The sequence below is a fragment of the Salvia splendens genome, chromosome 2, assembly GCF_004379255.2.
Source record: "Salvia splendens isolate huo1 chromosome 2, SspV2, whole genome shotgun sequence".
Taxonomy (NCBI): Eukaryota; Viridiplantae; Streptophyta; class Magnoliopsida; order Lamiales; family Lamiaceae; genus Salvia; species Salvia splendens.
In genome coordinates, this window is record NC_056033.1 from 18754188 (window position 1) to 18775858 (window position 21671).

General features: G+C 41.6%; 2 protein-coding genes across 4 annotated transcripts; one reads left to right on the forward strand and one right to left on the reverse strand.

The window, feature by feature from the left end:
• Positions 1–4108: 4108 nt before the first annotated feature.
• On the forward strand, positions 4109–6350 carry LOC121790762 (metal tolerance protein B-like). 3 transcript variants are annotated; one of them, XM_042188887.1, is made up of 3 exons: positions 4109–4175; positions 4938–5048; positions 5172–6350. In XM_042188887.1, exons 2-3 carry the CDS (start codon positions 4992–4994, stop codon positions 6300–6302), a joined length of 1188 nt encoding a protein of 395 aa, XP_042044821.1. In that variant the 5' UTR covers positions 4109–4175; positions 4938–4991; the 3' UTR covers positions 6303–6350. The 3 variants fall into 3 exon arrangements, with proteins under 3 accessions (XP_042044821.1, XP_042044829.1, XP_042044826.1); XM_042188895.1 differs by having other exon boundaries at positions 4138–4260; XM_042188892.1 differs by lacking the exon at positions 4109–4175 and adding an exon at positions 4177–4302.
• A 78-nt stretch (positions 6351–6428) lies between these two features.
• On the reverse strand, positions 6429–8255 carry LOC121790777 (ras-related protein Rab11C-like). Its single transcript, XM_042188901.1, has 3 exons — positions 8097–8255; positions 7715–7937; positions 6429–7150 (listed from the first exon to the last, which is right to left on the reverse strand). Exons 2-3 carry the CDS (start codon positions 7877–7879, stop codon positions 6662–6664), a joined length of 654 nt encoding a protein of 217 aa, XP_042044835.1. The 5' UTR covers positions 7880–7937; positions 8097–8255; the 3' UTR covers positions 6429–6661.
• Between the last annotated feature and the right edge of the window lie 13416 nt (positions 8256–21671).

Here is a 21671-nt window from a genome sequence, read left to right on the forward strand (position 1 = left end):
AGATAAACATAATTTCATTTTTAGTAATAGATCATGTTAGTTGGGACTACGGAAAAAAAAAGTCATCTTTAATATGATCGACTGAGTACCTCTTATAAACCACACGGTAAATTGATTTTTCATTAATTTCGGCATACTACAAGCTAGCAGTCAAGTCAAAATTCCTGTTTACATATTTAATTATTTACTTCATATTCAAAATCTAAATGAAACGTTCATTAGTTAGACAGTAGAGTGCTTAGTACTACTAAATTATTACTCCCTCCGTTCCTTGTTAATAAAGGCATTTCTTTTCGGCACGGAGTTTAAGAATAGTATTTTAAATGGATGGTGAAAAAGTAAGAGAGAATAAAGTAAGAGAGATGAAGAGAGAATAAAGTAAAAGAGAGAATTGTTTTTTGCCAAAAATAGAAATGACTCAATTAACTTGGAACTTACTAAAATAGAAAAATGCATCTATTAATATGGAACGGAGGGAGTACTAAATTCTTCCCACCCTACAAACAATCACCTACAATTACAAACATAAATTATTACTTCCTCTATCCAATAATATGAGTCACATTTTACTTTTACCGTAAATAATAAGTAGGTTCTATATCCAGTTAACTCGCTTCACTCATATTTTATTATAAAATCGTTATAAATAAATGGATCTCATATTCGGCTAACTTTTCCATCCCACTATTCTTTACATTTCTTAAAATCCGTGCACATACCTAACGTGACTTCTATTGTGGAACGGACTAAGGAATTAATATTTAATTAATTGTTTCAAAAACATAATAGTGCCTTTGGAATAATTGTTGTAATGAAATACGCTTGGTCATCTGAGAGAAAATTAAACACTTATGAATATAAATAAATAAATAATTAAATAAATAATCATTTAGTAAAATAACTAAAATTGTTATGCAGGAGAAAGTAAAACTAAATTCAACGACTAATCAACAAACAAAGCAACTCCTAAATTCATGTCAATCGAATTTCGGAAAGTATAAATAAATGCATATATTGAACAACAGCGTTCTCTAGATCCACCCCAAAAAAGTCATCTTGCACAGACGACCGCGGTGGAGAAGTGGGGACATCACTGAGGCCAATATCTTCTCCGGTACCACCGATGTGGCTGATAGAATGACGGCCTCGAACTGCAGATCTAGGTGGAGGTGGTTCCACAAAATCGTCATCGGAGCGGTGTACGGGCTGAGATGACGACTCTCCGCAGGCGGTTTTCTTCTTGATTCGTCGTTTTACCTTTTGCCTTACGGGTACGTCCATGTCCATTGCAGAGCGCTGCGAAGGACGGTAGTCCATCCGCTCAGCCTCCCCGGATATCCGCAGTCCTTCTTCAATCATCCTCGAAATGGTTCCCAAAGCCGGATGTTCTGTCGTATCTTGGCCACTTAGAAAGTGGCGCACGTTGTGAAGTGTCTCCACCTACAATTATCAAAGTTAAATACAAAGCATAATATGAATTTAAATAATTAACTAGGGTTTGGTTAAGTATGAATAATTTACCGCGAATCTATGAGAAGATGCCGTTTCGTGGAAGCCATGTTCAGCATGCACACCAGGTTTGGTTAAATACACCACAGTTATCTGCCGAAACCAATCCATATATTCTTCGGTTGCAACAGGCTCATCACTGTACTCCAGATCAGTCCACACCAAAAAGTGCCTGTTGTCCCACTCCTGTATATAATTGGCGTGCCAATCAACCCAATTTTGACCAGCTTTTCCACGGCGATCCTGTTTCGCAAAATCAGTACCGTGGAACCGGGGGAGTTGCGGGATATACGGTTGGACAATCCAAAATTGGCGCAACACTCGGTGTGGCAGGTGTGGCTCAGCCAGATTCCAGCAAATAAGCGTTGTTATCGACATCCATACAGGACGACCGACATCACAACTTTCCGGCAACTCCCGTTGGAGATAAGGCATCTAAATAAACTACATGTAACACAAATTTATTCAAATTAATTTCAATAAAAAACAACAAACAAAAAACAATTTATAAGTATATGAAGTACCTGGTTGGCATGCATCATGGAGAACTGATCTCGGAAATTTTCAATACAATGTCCGGGTGCTTTTACATATGACGCCGGACCATTCCATCTACAAAATGTAAATTATGAGCGAATAACACGAAGATTGATGAACATAAAGCTTAAAAAATGAATTAGTGAACAACTTACGCGCTTGCACATGGTAGATAGTCTGTATGCACGGGATCTAGCATCCTCGGTCTAATATTTGGGATTCTCTCCCAAGCCCACAGCTGTAATAGAGTTAAGGCTCCCCCGACATCCGTCCTCTTAGCAACGGCAGCTTCACACAAATTGTGGTACAAGCAAGCAAGCGTCGCACCACCCCAGCTATAGGTAGAACACCGTTCTATATCCATGAAAAATTGCAGGTAGAAGAACGGAATTTTATTTCCGGTGGCATTCTGGATCATCAGACCACCAAGTAATAGCAGAAAATAGATACGAGCCCGCTGAGCATATATGTTGTGTTCGTGCTCATCATTCAGCTCAATCCTCAATTGACGCGATAAGCTTGTCTGCTTAAAAGCCATTTCCTTCAACTCGGATGCGTACGGTATGAATCCTAGAAAATCCAAACACCTGTCCTGCCAATATCCCTGTTGTGTCGGGGGGATGTAACCCGTCACAGCCTCTCCATCAACTTTCAGGCCCCATAAAACCTCCACGTCTTCCAATGTTACAGTCGCTTCACCGACTGGGAAGTGAAACGTGTGAGTCTCTGGCCTCCAACGATCAATCAAAGCGGTGATAAGATGGTGGTCAATTTCCTTTGGCTGACCACACCTCAATAAACCGCCGAACCCCATCTGGTCCACTAGTGCCAAAACACGGTGATGTATGGGAACATTCCAAATTATTCCTTCATATCGTCGGCAGCGTACGTATTCGGATGGAACTCCTGCCCATATGTTATTAGAGACGGGTTGTCTCTGAAGATACAGTACAGAAGGATCCGTAGGACCACACGCAAGGCGACAAGCAGAAGTCGAAGATGATGCCATAATTTACCTACACAGCATTCATAATCCAAATTTAACATTTACCAAACATAAATCATTTCAATAATTACATACAATTTAATCCAATTTCACAAAATGGAACACCAAAATCAAATAATTCACAATACACAAATTCACCTACACAACATTTCACATCCAAAATCATAACACAATTCATCTACACAAAATTGACAATTTCAATTACAAATTTGTCCAACCTAACAATTTCGTTTTGTCTAATTTCAAATTGCCCAGCCTAACAATATAAACAAAATTAACAATTCAAACTAAACAATATACATCAACCAAAACCCACATAAACCAAATCAATTTGCCCAATTTTTTTGCTATAACAACCCTAGGATTTAGGTTTATAATCAATTTTATATATAAATTCACTTAAATCCAAATAATCCAACATAATAATCAACACTAATGTCATTCAAACAATCCAAAATGCATAATATTTCAACTCAATTCACAACCCATTACAAACCCTAGCTAACTATCCAACAATTACTCTAATAATGTAAAAGATAAGCATACTAACCGAAGAAAATATATGAATCTGGGGAAGAATAGCACCGATTGATGAATGGAGGGCGAAATCACGGAGAGGAGGGCGAATTCGCGGAGATTGGCGCTGCTTGGAGAAAAATCGCAAAGTGTGGGTGTGGCTGTGATGTTTTCGCGATTTGGGGGTGGAGGCTGCTGCTATATCAGCCTGTTAAAACACGCCAATCAAATTGGCGTTTTTCGGTAAAACACGCCGATGTTATTGGTGTCTTTGCTTTTAAACACGCCGATGTCATTGGCGTGTTTTATATAATACACGCCAACACCAATGGCGTGTTTTAACGTAATGATCATTGGAAAGAATACGCCCAAAATACGGCACAAGTATAAAACGCCGTATTCGTTGGCGTCTTTACGTTTAGACACGCCAATAACACTGGCGTTTTTACTTAAAAACACGCCAACTTCATCAGCGTTTTTCCCATAAATGGAATTGATAACAAAATGGGTACATTTGCGTTATTTTAAAGGCCAAATAGCCTAGAAACGCGATTTTCTCCAGCAGTCGCCGCCCTTTGTCTCGTCCTTGAAAATCGGAGGAGATAAAGTATTAACATCACCTTTTATCGCATTTTGATTCCTTTGATTGATTATATAAACATTGTTTTTTTCGCTGATTCTTTCAACGAATGGTGCGATCTTGATTGACTTCTCTCTGAACGGTTTCATCACTCGTAATAATCTGCGATTTTTTTTTCTTTTTTCTTTTTTATGAATATTTGTGATTTTGTTCCTTTTTCCATTTCTGATTGCTGAAGTTTTAGCGATTCTGTTTTGTTGAGGATGTCCATTGTAAATAACCCATAATTCAGTTCTTTGTACAACCTAAAAGGCCTGATTTTGCGATCAAATATTGGGCTATTGTATGTATGATTCATGTTGATGATATTCTTAATCACTATTTTGATGATTACTTGTCTGAATCAGTTGTGTGGATGACTTTTGTTGGTTTGAGAATTCACGTACCTGTCTGAATCAGTTGTGTGGATGACTTTTGTTGGTTTGAGAATTCACGTACCTGTCTGAATTAGTTGTGATAAAATAGAGCACTTGCACTTCTTTGAGTTAGTTAGTAGCTTAATTTATTTTTAGTTGATCTTTATAGGCTTTCCTTGCTCATATATGTTTGATCATATTGACAAAATTCTTGGTAGCCTTTGTTTGCTTGATGTTGAAACCGTGTCTCGATAATCTGGAGCATTTTTCGGATTGATTTATGTATGATGGATAGCTTGTCCATTCAATTGAGCGCTCGTGTGGTTAATTTATGTGATTCTGTATCTGATATACAATGTATTGATTTGATTAGGTTAGCCGGTTCAACTTTTCCGAGGTATCTTAATCTTCGAATTTGGCTGCGATTATGAAATTTGATGAAGAAGCATTGCAGCCATCTCATTCTCAAGGAAAAGGGGCTGAGGTAAGACTTTTGCATTTGATAGCAAAGGGCTGATGAAGCTACATGAATAGGCTTAGTTGTTTGGTCCTTTTATGGAAGTAGTTTGTTGGTTGATATGTTTCTTGGATGAATTCTCATTTGCAGATGGGAGAGGAGAATTCGGACTCGATTGAATCGACACAAGTCAAGATAGATTTGGGGGTAGCTGTTGGGCAAGAAATGACTAATCTGCCTCTGGTCCACAAGTTCTCCTGCAGCAGCACGTGTCCGTTCATGGAGCACGGCTACAGCCAGTCAGATTCAGCGCAACGGTCAAAGGCAGCTATCAAACTTTGTGGGCTTATAGTCTGTTACCTTATAGTCATGGTAATCGAGGCTGTTGGAGGTTTGAAAGCCAACAGCCTAGCTATTCTTACTGACGCGGCTCACTTGTTATCTGATGTTGCTGGACTCTCCATTTCTCTCTTCACGGTCTGGGTATCCGGTTGGGCAGCAACACCAGAACATTCTTTCGGATACCATCGTTTTGAGGTTATTGGAGCGCTCCTATCGGTGCAGCTAATATGGGTCATGTCTGTATCTTTGATCTATGAAGCTATCAAGAGGCTAATTACGAAGCAGACAGAAGTTAATGGCCGACTCATGTTTGTAATCGCTGCCTTCAGCTTGGTGGTTAATGTTATCATGGTCCTATGGCTCGGTCACGACCATTCTCACCATAACGATTCTCACAAGATCTGCAAGGATGACGGCCATAACCATGAGAAAGAGGAATCCAAAACCGGAGATGAAGAAAGTGTGAATCTCATCTCAAGTCCTCACGGGAGCAGTCACATGCTGAACATCAACATCCGAGGGGCATACTTGCATATAATATGCGACTGCATACAATCCGTTGCTGCAATGGTAGCCGGTGTTGTTATATGGATAAAACCGACATGGCTAGTGGCCGATCTGATTTGCACGCTTTTGTTCACCACGTTTGCTCTAAGCACGACCTTCACCATTTTGAGGGATATATTTCACGTGCTGATGGAGAGAGCGCCGTCCGACTTTGATGCTGCCTGTGTTGGAAATGGTCTCAAACTAATCACAGGAGTTCGTGATGTTCATGATCTTCACGTCTGGGCCATCACGTCAGGTAAGCACGTGTTATCGTGTCATGTCGTGGTTGGAGCTGAAGTCTGCCCTCAAGGAATCCTTCATGAGATTAAGGAATACTGTGAAAGAACCTACAAAATATCTCATGTAACTATACAAGTTGAACATGTGTGATATACTGATGTCGTGCAATGCATTATTGCAGGAAAACATTTTTTCAAAGAAACTGTGCATTTCTTTTAATTTGCAACAGATGATGATTAAAATTGATGACAGTTCTCAACATTCAACAATATGAAGTGTAGAAATATAGGATGTAATATAAAGTCAATTCACGGCAACAAAAATTAGCAGTAGCTCATCATTCCAACATAACAAATATAGGCCAAAAAACTGAGACATTTTCAGGCAAGAATACCATCTTTTCACCGTCACATTTCTATCAGTATATTCTACAAGACCTCTGGAAAAAGAAACATATTTTTGAAGAGAAACAGAACAAAAGTTTTATATCGACATAGTCCCCGAAAATTTCAAGAAGAACAGCAGCCCCCTCTCTTCACGTTTCCTGATGAATCACCGACATTGATGGTTGTGCCCTGACCAGGAACCACTGTCGAAGCAGCAGCTTCCTGTGCCGCCAATGCCTTTTTGCTAATAATGTGGTATATTTCCGACAAAATAGTCTGGAACGCCTTCTCAACGTTATGCGCCTCGAGCGCTGAGGTCTCGAGGAACGAGAGCCCTTCCTTCTCAGCCAAACTTTGGCCGTCCTCCTCTGCAACAGCTCTGAGATGATTGAGATCAGATTTGTTCCCTGTCATCATGATGACAATGTTAGAATCTGCATGATCTCTCAACTCACGAAGCCATCTTTGGACGTTGTCAAAGGTTTGCCTCTTGGTTATGTCGTAGACAAGGAGTGCCCCAACGGCTCCTCTGTAGTAAGCACTTGTAATCGCCCGATACCTTTCCTGGCCTGCGGTGTCCCAGATTTGGGCCTTCACTGTTTTCCCTTCTATCTATATCATAAAAATAGATGCATCAGATTCCTCTCAGACATAGTTTTCTATACAGAATAACACATTTATCGCTCCCAAGAAGCGTCCACAATTCAAAACGAAAAGACTTCACATTCCGCAACTGTCTCAATCAACTTTACATCACGAAAAGGAACAATTTATATGACTGAATCGATTAGGTGTATATGCCTATATGATCTTGAGAAGATCTGGACTCCAATCGCCGAGTATCTAACATTTATCGTAATTTGTCAAATGATAAGGTCTTCCTACATAATACTACAAGAATGCCCAAATCCTTGATAATCACACGATTAAACATGTTCAAGTAACATTCCAACATCGAAATCATCATACTGCATTCAAATCTAGGCTCAAATATATATCTCCAAACTTCAACAAGCTTACAATCATGGTTTCCAAGCAGTAAATTGTCAAAGAATGTAAAGAATTGTAATCATACAAAATAAAATCACAAAAAGCATAGAACAGTTAGGGCTCAATCGAAACACAGCATCAAAGTAGCTACAAAATTAACAGTGAAACACAGGATTGAAGATTCACCTGAAGAGTTCTGGTGGCAAATTCAACTCCGATGGTCGATTTCGACTCCAAACAAAACTCATTCCTGGTGAAACGTGAAAGTATGTTGGATTTCCCCACTCCAGAGTCACCGATAAGCACGATCTTGAACAGGTAATCGTACTCATGATCCACTCTACTCGCCATCACCTCTTGTTACTTAATTTTCTCTTCGATTATCCTCCGTCTCTACTCCCTCACATGCCTAAACGCAAAAAACCACCAAAAAAAGACAGACTGAATAAAAAGAAGCCTAATTTTGATAGCAATAAGACCTAACCCTTTCGAATCATCTAAAACTGGAAAAGAATCGAAGAATTACAAGATATTTGTGTATGAATCGAGGAGATTTACGATGACTTACCGCGAAGGAGAGATCTCGAGATAAAAAGGAAATGAATGTTTGAATGGGGTTTACCAAATTAAATTTCATATTCTCACTATTTAATTATTAAACGGTGTTGATTGATTATTGTGGGCAATCAATCAATGGGCGTTATTCGTGGTCGAGGGAGTTGACAAAAAATAATGCATTGGCATGAGTTGGAAGAGAGAAGAGAAGACAGGGTGGGATTTAAATTTAATTATTTATCACAACGTTGTTAGTCACATTCCTTACTCCCAATTCTCTAACCACATATTCAATGGACTTTGGCGATCGATTGAAACTCTATTTAATTCCGTTCGGCAGTAATCAAGTCATTTTGTCATTTTAATACCGTCTCTAGCGGAGTCATTTCCTTTTTTTCCGTAAAAGTTTAACACATTTCTTCGTACTTGCTTTACTTTCTTTTACTTTATTCTCTGTTTATCTCTCTACCTTTTTCATTTCCTATTTTATTCTTCCTTAACTCATTTAACCCATTTTTTCTTAAATCACGTACTGAAAACAAAGGACTTCCCTATCGCGGAATGGAAGGGGTAGTAGTTTAAGTGATACATTTTTCTTTCAGACATCTCATTTTAATTGATATATATAGAAAATGGAAACATCATTATCAATACTTTATTCTCTTTCACTTAATTTCCAAAACAAAATTATATAAAATCTCGTGCCGGATAAAAAATGTTTCACTTAAACTGAGACGGAGGGATTACATATTTAGAGTTGCTATTAACTCCAAGGGGTAGTAACTATTGTCAGCTTCGGTCTCCGCATTGTCTTGCCTTCTGACGCTATCATACGCAGACACACATAATGTGAGAGATGCTTCCAATGCTGCAAACATGTCACAAGAATGATTAAAAGTGATAGAGAAATCACATAAATATTAGTTCCTTCGTAGCACTTCATTTTAGTACGGAATTTAAGAAATAGATGTCTCATGTGTTAAGTGTCTAGGTAATAAGTAGATAAATAAAGAATGTAAAGTAAAAGAGATAATGAAGTATCCAAGAAAAAGTGAGTTACTTACGAAAAGTGAATAAAGTAGAGAATATAAAGTAAAAAAGAAAATGCAGTAGGAAAGGAAAAGAGAGTTAATTAACAAAAGTGAGTAAAGTAGAGAAAACAAAGTAAGAGAGAGAATGAAATGGAAAAGAAAAATTGAGTTAATTATTACGCACTTCGTCTAGGCCTAAATTAGACGTTTATATTTTGGCACAAGAATTTAGGTAGTTGTTTTTAGTAAATTAAATTAGTAATAATAGTAAAGTAAGAAAGACAAAGATAGAATAAAGTTACAGAGATGATAAAGTAAGAAAGAGAAAGAAAGAATAAAGTAAAAAAATGATAAAGTAAGAGAGAGGATACTATAAGATATAAGATGGTAAAGTAGGAGAGACGGGTGAGTTAATAATTGCAAAAAAAGAAACATTCTCACTTAGGTTGGCACAGAGGGAATATCATATATAGAAATGACTCAACTATAAAGTAACTTTCTAAAATGGGAAAAACGAATTAACTATGACTATAAAGGAACATAAAGAGTATTATTCATTGCAACACGATGAAAACCACTATTTATAAGAGATTTTGCAAACCCTAGGGACTCACATGAAAATCAAATGAAATTTCAAAAAGAAAAATAGAAAAATAATAAAATGACTATTGGACCTTATAAACGATGTCAGATGGCCACAATCCCTCGCATGTCATGGTGAAAGCACAATATGTATTTCAAGTAATTCTAACACAATTGACATTTTTGACGTCACCGGCATCTCACTGATGATATTGCATCAACCAACTTCTTCATTTTTTTTTCTTTTTTCCTATTATCGAATTTGTAAAAAATTATGTTTAGCCCGTACTAATTATTGATGCTATATAAGATCGAATTCCTAGAAGTGAAAGAATTAAGAAGAGCCTAAATTGAATAAATAAATAAAAAAAATAAACCAACTTGCTACAAAATTTGGGTTCTAAGAGAAGAGAAAATGTTTAAAACAATTATTATGATAATAACTTAATCATATCCTTCCTCTGTTTCTAAATATAGGAACTTTGGAAATGAAATGAGTTTTAATGCAAAACTGGTAAAGTAAAAGAGATAATAGTCGGACTGCGGGGTCTATTTTCTAAAATGGAGAGTCTGTATTTTTAAGAAATGGACCAAAAAAAGAAAGAATTTTTAATGAGAGCCCGTACTAATTCTTTTTTCCTACACTTGTACCAAAATCATTAGTTATGATATTTTTTAATATTCCCTACATCTAGGCATGCACAAGGGTCGTAAACCGCCGGTTCCGGGCCCGAACCGGCGGTTCAAGGGTCAAGAAATTGCCGAACCTGAACCGGCCCGCCTAGCTCCCGGCGGTTCCGGTTTCGGTTCAAAAAACCGGCGGGTTACGCGGCGGTTCAAAACCGCCGGTTTTCGGCTTGAACCGCCGGTTCCGGGCCGGTTCGGCGGTTCGACGAATTTTTATTTTTATTTTTTTTTTTTTTGCATTTTTCAACTTTTCAATTTTAATCAAATTAAATTACACTTTTCAAGTTTGTTTTTGTATGCAATGTGAGTAAATAAAATTGAAAAAAATACGGCTAAAGTTGCAATTTTATTGAAATTGCATGTTTACAAATTACACGTTACAAGTTACAACAATTACAAATTGAAAACATATGGCGGTCTTGAAGTCTTAAACAAAATTTAAATACAAATGAGACTACTAGTGAAGAACTAATTACAAATGACAAGAAATGACGTTGAAGTTCTTAAACGTATAAGTGTATTATATATATACTCTTAACCGGCGAAGAAGATCTTTCTACATAACTAAATTAAGGACACCTTTAGCAATTCAACTTTAAATGTTGAGTTTCGTCTAACAATCAACAATTATAGTAGAATTGTCAAAAGTTTCCCTCATTTAGCCGTATAGAGAAATATACTTCATCGACTAGAGTATATACAAATACAATTATGTAATTGTATTTGCATATTTTTAAAGTAGGAATTAATGGGAAAAAAAAGAAATAAAAGAAAAAGGACTTGAGCTCAACTTAAATTAAAAAATTTAAGTTGAGGTGCCTACGTATCCCAATTGCTCATTTGCATTAGGGAATCAAAGTCCACGTAGTTCTCTTACCTTACTTACCATATTTGGCTTGGCCGGCGGCGGTTGACGGTTGGCCTAATCTTCATCCCCGGTGAATTCATCTTGTGATCCCTCTTGATGATCATTCCAATCATTTTCTTGTTCTCGGACGTCAGCTTTGGCCCAATCATCAAGTAACATCACGGCTTCCATATTTTTCGCCGAGAGCTTACTTCTTGATTCATCCAAAACGCGCGAGCCAACACTAAAAGCGGACTCGACGGCGACGGTGGAAGCCGGAACAGAAAAAATCTCCTTGGCCATTGAAGCAAGGATGGGAAAATCTTTGTCGTGGGTTCCCCACCAATCGAGGACGTCGATTTGGGCGGGAGGAGTAGGACCTTCATCACCAAAGGAAAAGAGTGATTCACAATATAAATCTAATTCACTGACCATACCTGAGGACCTTCCGCCGGTGCTGTAGTTGTATAGGTCGGCTAGTTGGGATTGCGCGTCGGGGTCATCAGAATCGGCTTGAAATGCAAAGCCATAGTTATGTTGTGGAGGAGGTGGTCTTCTGACTTGGTGAGTGGCTTGAAATGCAAAGCCATAGTTATGCAAATCGGCTTGAAATGCAAAGCCATAGTTATACTAATAGGAGAGACATGCTTTTGCCATAATTCAAGCGCATCCTGTACACATAAATTTAAAATATGGCAAATGCATCTTTGATGAAAATACTTACCTCCAATTATCGGTGTACAAGCCGCAATCAAATCGGCAATACTTGCGGTGTTGGCAGTTGCATTATCAAAACCAATAGAAAATATCTTGTTGCATAACTGAAACTCATTCAACACTTGTATAATCAAAGAAGCAATTTCGGGTGCAGTGTGTGGACTTTCAAATTCTCTAAAACCAATTAAACGCTTGTTCAAAGTCCAACTGTTGTCCACAAAGTGAACCGTAATACCCATGTATGAATAACGGTTAAAACAATCCGTCCAAACATCTGAGCAAATGTTCACCCTGTGGCCCATGTTAACTAAATAACGTGATAATTCTACCTTTTTCTCCAAGCACTGCCGAACGGTAGATCGTTGCACGGTCATTCGACCTATTCTTTTGATTGCTACATTCAACCCACTTTGCATAGTAACCTCAAAACTTTTGTCATCAAAAACATTAAAGGACATATGCTTCATAGCCGCCCATCTAGTCATTGTATCATCAAAATTCTTTTTTATCATATTTAAATAGAGGCACACCTGACGAACCCGAGCCGGCGGGTTGGAAGTTTAGTTGGCTTTGGGTAGAGGCAGTGCCGCATTCTACCGGATGCTTTGCCACTAAATGGCGACGGAGGGTGCCATATCCACCACCGGCGGACCATTTGTACACTTTATCGCAATAGTTGCAGTAAACATGAAAGTCCGAAGTCTCTTCTTGAGAGTTCGGATCGTGAGAACTTGGAATCACCACCGCCACCTTCTTGTAGTGTTTGATAAAATTGGGGTATTTATAGGAGTAAAATTGGAAGAAATAAAAAAAAAATTCAAATTTCAAATTTTCAAATTTTCGGCCGAACCGCCGGTTTACCGCCTGAACCGGCGGTTCAACCACAAAACCGGCGGTTTTTCCACAAAACCGGCGGGTTGGCCCACGGTTTTCCGACACAAACCGCCGGTTTCTGACCTCACCTAGCCCCTACGCCTGAAAAGCTTCCGGAACCGGTGGAAACCGGTCGGAACCGCCGGTTCAAACCGGCGGTTTTCGTCCAAAACCGGCGAACCGCCGGTTCATACCAATCCCTACTTTGAACCCCTACGAACCCCTACGAACCCTATGCCGTTCGACCCTTTGAACCGGCGGTTCGAACCGCCGAACCGCCGGTTCAGGTTCAATATATTGCCGAACCTGAACCGGCCCTTCCGACCCTGCGAACCTTCTGCCGGTTCGACCCGCCGGTTCCGGGCCCGGTTCCGGTTCATGAACCGGCGGTTCCGAACCGCCGGTTAACCGCCGGGCCGGGTCGGTTTGTGCATGCCTACCTACATCCCTTAAAATTAGTTTCCTTTTTTTGTCCATTCCCTAAAATAAAAATTTTTTATTTAAGGAATTTTTTTTCTTTCTAATGAGGTGGGACCCACTTTCCACTAACACATTTTTCTTTTCATCTCTCTCTTACCTTTTAATTTTGCATTAAAACCCGTGTCATTTTAATTCCACAATTTTCTTTTCTCGAACACATTTTCGGACTATAGAGATTGCAATTGCTATGGAGCGGCAATTAATTGAGATCTCGAACCTGCCCATAATCATTGACACACCAACAAAGCTGTTACTCTCTACGTCTAGCTTCCGAAATCCTTGAGCCTTGGCCAACTCTAATCCATATAAGATGCACCAAATTCCCGCCATCAAGATGGAGAAACTCCCAATATTAACAATAAACCCATGTCTCCAATCCCCTAGAGCATCTCGAAAAAGCCCTCCGCCAAAAGCTCGTCCCATGCCCCTTCAATGGAAGCATCCGTATTCAACTTGATCGTACCCACTTGTGGAGTATGCCATCCAATCAACATAGGCGTACGTGCAGCTCCTATGCGTTCAACATCTGTCAAGCTGAGCTCCCCAATTGTCTTGGCCATGTTGATAATTTGAGCCATAGTTCCTTCCAGACTTACCGTTTCCCCTTTAAAAATAAATTGGCACTTCTCTTCCAAATGAACAAACAACCTACTCCAAAAATCGTACACCATCTAATACCACTACCCAACAAAAGTTTAGAGATAATGTTCTGGAGCACCCTTTCGTCAAAGTCAAAGAGCGATTAAAAAAATCCTCAGCTTCGCCATACCTCAAGAAGCTTAACCACGTCTGCTTAGCAGACGGACAGTCACGTAGCATATGTAAACCGCTATCAGAACCATCCTCTTTTTTTTTAAAGGAGGATCGACGATGGTTCCCCATCTACCCCCGAAGTGACTCGGACTCCCGGCCTAACGGTCGGAGGTGAAGCATCTTACCACCGAGCTGCGCTTCGTTGTCGGGATGGAAAGGAACGAGTCAGCCAACCTTTCCCCAAGCACGGGTCCAGACCAGTTAACTGTATCAACCCAATCAAGACTAAGTTAACCTATCTCCCCCAGAGCCTGAGTCCCAAGCACGGGTTCAGACCAGTTAACTGTATCAACCCAATCAAGGGTACCAAGTTAACCTATCTCCCTCAGTGCCTGGATCCAGGCCAGGACTCAAGAACTCCCCAGGGGAAATTAATCCCCAAGTTGCGCCTCCCAGGGGTCGAACTCGTGACCTCTAGGATGGCGCGGTATCCTTGCCTCCCTCCTCAACCACTTGAGCTAGGGTCACGAGTTCGACCCCTGGTAGGCGCAACTTGGGGATTAATTTCCCCTGGGGAGTTCTTGAGTCCTGGCCTGGATCCAGGCACTGGGGGAGATAGGTTAACTTGGTACCCTTGATTGGGTTGTCAGTTAACTGGTCTGGACCCGTGCTTGGGACTCAAGCGCTGGGAGAGATAGGTTAACTTGGTACCCTTGATTGGGTTGATACAGTTAACTGCTCTGGACCCGTGCTTGGTGAAAGGTTGGTTGACTCGTTCCTTCCCATCCCGACAACGAAGCGCACATACTGCAGGTATCAGATGATGAGATTCGTCTCCTAACCCTTTCTTCATTTATCAAGATGCCATTGTTCAAGAGTAACCAAAAAAATGTCATTATACGTTGTGGTCCATACAAACTCCATATTCGCCTCCACGACATGAAACTTGATGTCTGACTCTCCTCGGCAATCTAGTTATAAGCTGATTTAATAGAGAACTTACCTGATGATGATGGAGCCCAACAAGCTTCGTCCTTCCCGTGTGTCTCCCCTGGTGGCATAATAGCTGCTATAATATTCAACACCTCATCTGAAATAAGATGTTGAAACTTGGCCCACTCCCAAGTTGCATCCTCCACAAAAAAATCCAGAGTCTTATATATCAGTCGATCAGGAATGCGTTGCGTGGCCACCTCAGAAAGAGGACCATCTAAAGTCGGAACCCAACGATGGTTCCAAAATTGAACAGATCTGCCCGTCCCTAGAGACCATATCAGCCTATCATACATCATCGCCCAAGATTTACATATTAATATCCAAAACGGTGTGCAAGCAACATCTACGTTTGGATGAAAACCATTCGACGGATCGAACTTATACTTAGCAATCTTCCCCATAGAGAAGTCGAATCCTTGAAAATCGCCCAACATGCTTTCATCCCAAAGGCGAGATTGACTAGCTGGAGCTTCCACAAGCCTAGTCCACCCTCCAATTTGCGTTGCGTAATTTTACTCCATGACACCTTACTCATCCTTTGCTTTTCCAATTTGCTTCCCCAAATAAAACTTCTCACGGCCTTTTCCATGCTCGAGCACATGCTCAACGGGACATTAGCTGTTTGCATAGCATACAAGGGCATAGTATTTAACACAGATAGGGCCAGCGTAACTCTACCTGCAAAAGAGTGATGCGTTGTGTTCCAGGCTGCTATTTTCCCTTTCATTCTCTCCAAGACATAGACATAAGTGGACCTTCTCACTCTTTGGTGTAAAAGGGGGACCCCAAGATAGCGCCCTAAATCATCCACCACCCTCACACCCAAAATTTCTTTAATTAGTCTTCGTGCCTCAGAATGGGGTGTTCTTTGAGAAGAATAATTCAGTTTTTGCATAACTAACCTTCATGCCCGAACTCACACAGAAGTCCTCCAGCGTATTAGAGAAAGCTTCAGCTGTTCTGACATCTGCTTGCCCAAATAGTAGAAGATCATCCGCAAAGAAAAGGTGAGTCAAGTGAGGACCCTTTCAACTAATCTGAAACGGCTTCCAATCCCCCATTCGCACCGAGTGCTCAATACCGTGAGCTAGACTTTCCATGCATAGGACAAACAAGTATGAGGAAAGTGGACAACCTTGACGCAATCCTCTAGAAGGTTGGAAAGACTCAATTAGACCCCCATCCCACAAAACTTGCATGGAGCTAGTCGATACACATATCATGATCACATCTATGAGGGCGGGTGGCAGTCCTGCTTCATGTAAAGTTTCAAAAAGAAAGGCCCAACTCACCCTATCACATGTCTTCTCAAGTTCGACTTTCAAGGCCATAACACCATTCTTCCCTGTCCTCTTTCTCATAGAGTGGATTGCCTCCTGAGCAATAACAATATTATCAGTAATATGTCCCCCCATCACAAAACTAGCTTGAGTAGGCCCAATAAGAAGGGACATGAGCTCCTCCAATCTACTAGCGATAGTTTGCGTCACCAACTTGTATAGCACGCTACAGAGCGATATAGGCTGAAATTGGGTTATAAGTGAAGGGGCTTCAACTTTTGGAATTAGACAAATGACCGTCTTATTCATCATACTATCCATTTCTCCACCTTCCAAAATATCAAGAACTTCCGAGCAAACATCTGCACCAAATCCCAATGTTGTTGAAAGAAGCTTGCTTGGATTCCATCAACGCCTGGCGCCTTCCACGACTGCATGGCGAAAAGTGCTTCCCTCACTTCATTTCGTGAAAATCGCTCTCTAATTTTTCCAACCATACCAGAGTCAATAGTCGGAAAACAATCACGATGAACATATACCTGTCCGTGTAGATCATTGTTAAGGACCTAAATCCCTAACGATTCGATAAAACGGACAATAACGAGATAAAGATAATCCGGCGCCCGTGAGGGTCGGCGGAGATAAAGATCTGGGCGGCTGTGCGCGGGTTCCAACCCGTCGGGCAACGGCTACAAATCAGATATACGTTCCGGCTGTGCGCGGAGACCTTCCGTCGGGCAGCAGGTAGCGTAAGGAATTATGGATTCAAAGAATCACACGTGGACTTGGCCAAAATAATGTTGTATTTCATTGAATGAATATTATGGAAGACTCCACACATATTTATAATATGTGTGGATACAAAAAAGATATGCTAAATCCCTATAATATCTAAACAAAATAATAAAAGAAGATATGCTAAATCCCTATGATATCTAAACAAAATAATTATAATAGAAGAGAGTTAGGATCGTATCAACTCCCCCACGGTTGAAATTCACCTTGTCCTCAAGGTAGGAACCATAAAACCACGAAGAGAGTTGAAAGTAGAAGCTCTGGCGAGGTATCTCCTCCTGGATCAAACGCCCACCGAATAGTTGTGCGTCTCCCTTCATCATTTCCGCCCAAAATCACCAATAGAGAACCGTGTTGGGTATAAGATATGGTGGACACCCCCGCCATATTGTTGTCGTGACAATTCAACGCAAAAATGAAAAGTTTTGCCACACCTCCATGAATGCTCAAACACGGCGTGTCATTTTCCGGAGGAATCAACCTTGCATCGGCGGCGAGCGACGGTAATCGAGGATTCATACTTGTAACATTACTGACATTCAAATCCACATAGACACAAACAAGTGCTTGCGAACCGGAGTGAGCATCACCTGTCTTACCCAATTCTTCTGCTTTTAATTTAAGCTCATCCTCAAACAACCTTCGCTTCTCTTCCATTTCCTCTTGACTGTCCTGTTTTTTCATATCCAATCCAGCCTCGATGCCATCAACAAGGCTCTGATTCTCCATGCTCTCTCTCTTGTTCGGCTTCTCACTCAACACACTGAAATCTTTTTCTTTCTGCTCTAAACTAGATCGAAGGGCTTCGGTTTTATTTCCTTTCTCCAGCAAAGTCGCTACATCATCTTTCATCTCCAATTCCTTATGTGTTGGAACACTAATATCATCAATCTTCTCGTCATATGCCCCGACAAGCACTTGCAGTGGCGTATTGTTGGTCTTGATGATCTCTTCCAAGGACTCGTCATTTGGTACAACAAGATTAGCACTTCCATTGTGAGCAACGTTGTCGGGAACATCCTCAGCTAGATTATCGTGATCAATATTCTCCTCAAACAATGCATTCACGCAGGCGAGAAGGGCGGCTTGCTCCAATCTACAACTACGTAACTTCTCGTTGAAATCACTTACGGCAGCTAGTTGGGCCGGGCAAGGCGAACGAACCTTGAGACTGGGGGCAACAACAGGCAACGTCGTTGTGCGGTGACCCAATGATCGGTCGCGCGGTGGTGGCTGGTACATAGGCTGTGTGTGCAACTCTTCCGGTGAATCCCAACAGGTAGGCGAGTGCGTAGGTTGGTCAGAAGTTTGACTGGTCACCAGCGTGGGCTGACTGTATAGGTCCCGCGGTGGCTGTTCGGTGGAGTAGCGGGGCCGGTGGGAGGGGGCTGGACTCGCAGCGCTCTCACCTCCTCCTGAGGGTGAGGTCGATCCCTGCACGTCTCCGAGCGTCGGGGCCGGTCAAAAGGCAGGTAGCCGCGGTCCTGCTGTTGCGCCGGTGGACAGCGGCGATTGGTTCGATGTCTGGGCGGATTCCAGCAACTCGGTGGACGCGGCGGTGGCTGATCATAATCCGAGTATCCCTGCGATGCCCGGTGAGGCGGTGGTTCCCAACAAGAGGGCTGCCGCGTCGGTGGAGGGTCATAGGGATCGAAATCCTGGAGTTGGTATCTCGGTCGTGGGCGACGATCAGGTGGATCCAAGTGGTGTGAGACGTATGGTGATTCTGGATCAGGCCACGACGGTGAACGGAGTACTTCCACCTTGCTGCTCGGAGGGTCCCAACAGGTTACACTGCGAGGTTGGGCCAGCTGGTAGGGACGGAATGGCTGTGTGGCCTGAGAGACGTCGTATTGACGACGGCGATAGCCGACGTAGTCGTATGGCATGTCGACGGACTGAAGCGTGGCTGTGGTGGATGATGAGCGTCTGACTTTGACGCGGCACGCGGGAATCTTTCCCGTCGGGCGTTGCAGAAGTAGAGTTGTCCGGCGGCTAGAGCTCGGCGGACAGGCGGGACTCGGCAACCAAAGCAGTTGCTGTGCGCGGAATGTTTTCCGTCGGGCAGCGGTGTAGCTTCGGTTCGAGATGGTGGGAAGGTGAGATCACGATGCAAGCACCAGTTGTTAAGGACCTAAATCCCTAACGATTCGATAAAACGGACAATAACGAGATAAAGATAATCCGGCGCCCGTGAGGGTCGGCGGAGATAAAGATCTGGGCGGCTGTGCGCGGGTTCCAACCTGTCGGGCAACGGCTACAGATCAGATATACGTTCCGGCTGTGCGCGGAGACCTTCCGTCGGGCAGCAGGTAGCGTAAGGAATTATGGATTCAAAGAATCACACGTGGACTTGGCCAAAATAATGTTGTATTTCATTGAATGAATATTATGGAAGACTCCACACATATTTATAATATGTGTGGATACAAAAAAGATATGCTAAATCCCTATAATATCTAAACAAAATAATAAAAGAAGATATGCTAAATCCCTATGATATCTAAACAAAATAATTATAATAGAAGAGAGTTAGGATCGTATCAATCATCCTCGCTGTACAGGTCCTTGTAAAAGGAAACCGCCAATGTTTGTAATCTATCCTGATCGCTAATCCACTCACCCTCTCCATTTTTAAGACATTCTATTTTGTTCCTTTTTCTTCTCCGTATCGTCCGCAGATGAAAAAATGATGTATTCCGATCACCTAACTGAATCCAATCACTTCGTGACTTCTGATGCCATAAAGATTCATCCTGCTGGAGGACGAGATCCAATTCTTGTTTTAGATTAGATTCTAAACTCAAAAGGCTTGGCGATACTCTGAACTCTAGAATCCTCTGAACTCCTTCAATTTTGGTATAAAGCGTCTTTTTTTGCCGAACACCTTAATTCTTTCTGTAAAGTCCTTAATGGAATCCATGCAACCTTGATTATGTGTTCATGAAGAGCTGGCAAATTCATTATATTGTGCATGTGACATCCAAGATCTAATGAATCGGAAAGGTCTCCATTGAATCGGCGGAGGAGAGCTGCACAACTTCAACAATAGTGGTCGATGGTCAGACTGGTAACGTGCTAGATGATTTACTGATGCCTCTGGGAATGCTAACCTCCAATCTGAACTGCTGGCTCCAAAGCATAAACAGCCGTGAACAGAAAATTCATGCTACTATCATCCCAAATACAGCAATGACCATACTGTGAAGCCATATTTAGTATCTCAACGTGCCAGTAATCATCCCAAAGTAACCAAATACCTCCTAAAAATCCGGCCGCTTGAATCCCACTAATACACAGTTCAAACAAGGCAATGATATGTAAATTATGCATCTGGATCAAAGATTTCAAAGCTCCAATAAATAGGGCACTCTTTGCCCCTTCACAAATCAACTTAAAATCATTAAGAAAACAGTTAGAACTCACTCATCCCCATTTCGAGCATGATTATCCTTTTCATTACCATTTTCATCAACATTGCACTCCATCTCCATTAGAGCGTCACCTGCATATCCTGCCGCCCAACAGTCGGCTCCATTCGCTCCTTACACACACCCTCTCCCTCATTGCTATGTTCACTAACCTCCATGGTCTCCTTTAATTGCTTTGACATACTTCCTTGATTATCCCATCCCTTCAACCTACTATTAACTTCAACTCTCGAGTTTGTATCTACATTTGATGTTGAGCTAGAAGGGACGGTCTTATCCTCTTTCCTCACCTTGCTCCTGAACTCAAACAGCTCGCCAAATGTGGATTTGGCTGGTCTAGAATTTCATCCTTTAGGCTCTTGCAGGCTACTCTCAACTCCAGTTCCTGTCAATATACTCTTTCCTCTTCTATAGCCTCTCTTCACCCCCTCTGATCGCTCCACCCTAGCAGCCCTCGGAGTAGCACTATCCTGAGTCATATCCCATCATCTCCCTCCTCTCTTATCACGTCAAAGCGAGATCCAACCGGAGTCCTCGTCCTCCATCCTCACTCCGAGCTCTCCCTTGTTGCTTCCTTTTCTTCTCTACAATCATCCATGGTCCATAAATATCTGGTGAAACCACGTCCATACTCTTGGACCGATCATCACCTTGAACATCCCCCTCTTGCCGCAATGGAAGCAAAGATTCTCCATGTTTTCATATTCTACTTTGAACTCTTCTCCATCTAATGTGAACTTCGAAGTTAATGGCTATGTCAGGTCGACAGTCACAGCTAGTCTTGCAAATTTTCCTCGTTGCATGCCACTTGTATTGGAATCTACCCGGACTACCTTCCCAACTAATAACCTCCGTCGGATAGAAGTTAAGAGGCAACCCCGATACTGTTGGATTCGGAACGTACATGATTGGACTTGAAGATAACTTCCAAGCAGTGTCCAAGGTCATTGAAGAATTGCCTCTTGGTATGCTTCGTCAGAAGCAAATTGCACTAGAAAAAAGCCTCCTCCCATGTCCACTATTTTTGGCCCACGTAAATCCCATAACTGTCGCAGCTTTGCGTATAGCCAACCAGTATGGAGAATTTCATGTTGGAAGCCAGCCTCTCCTTCAACT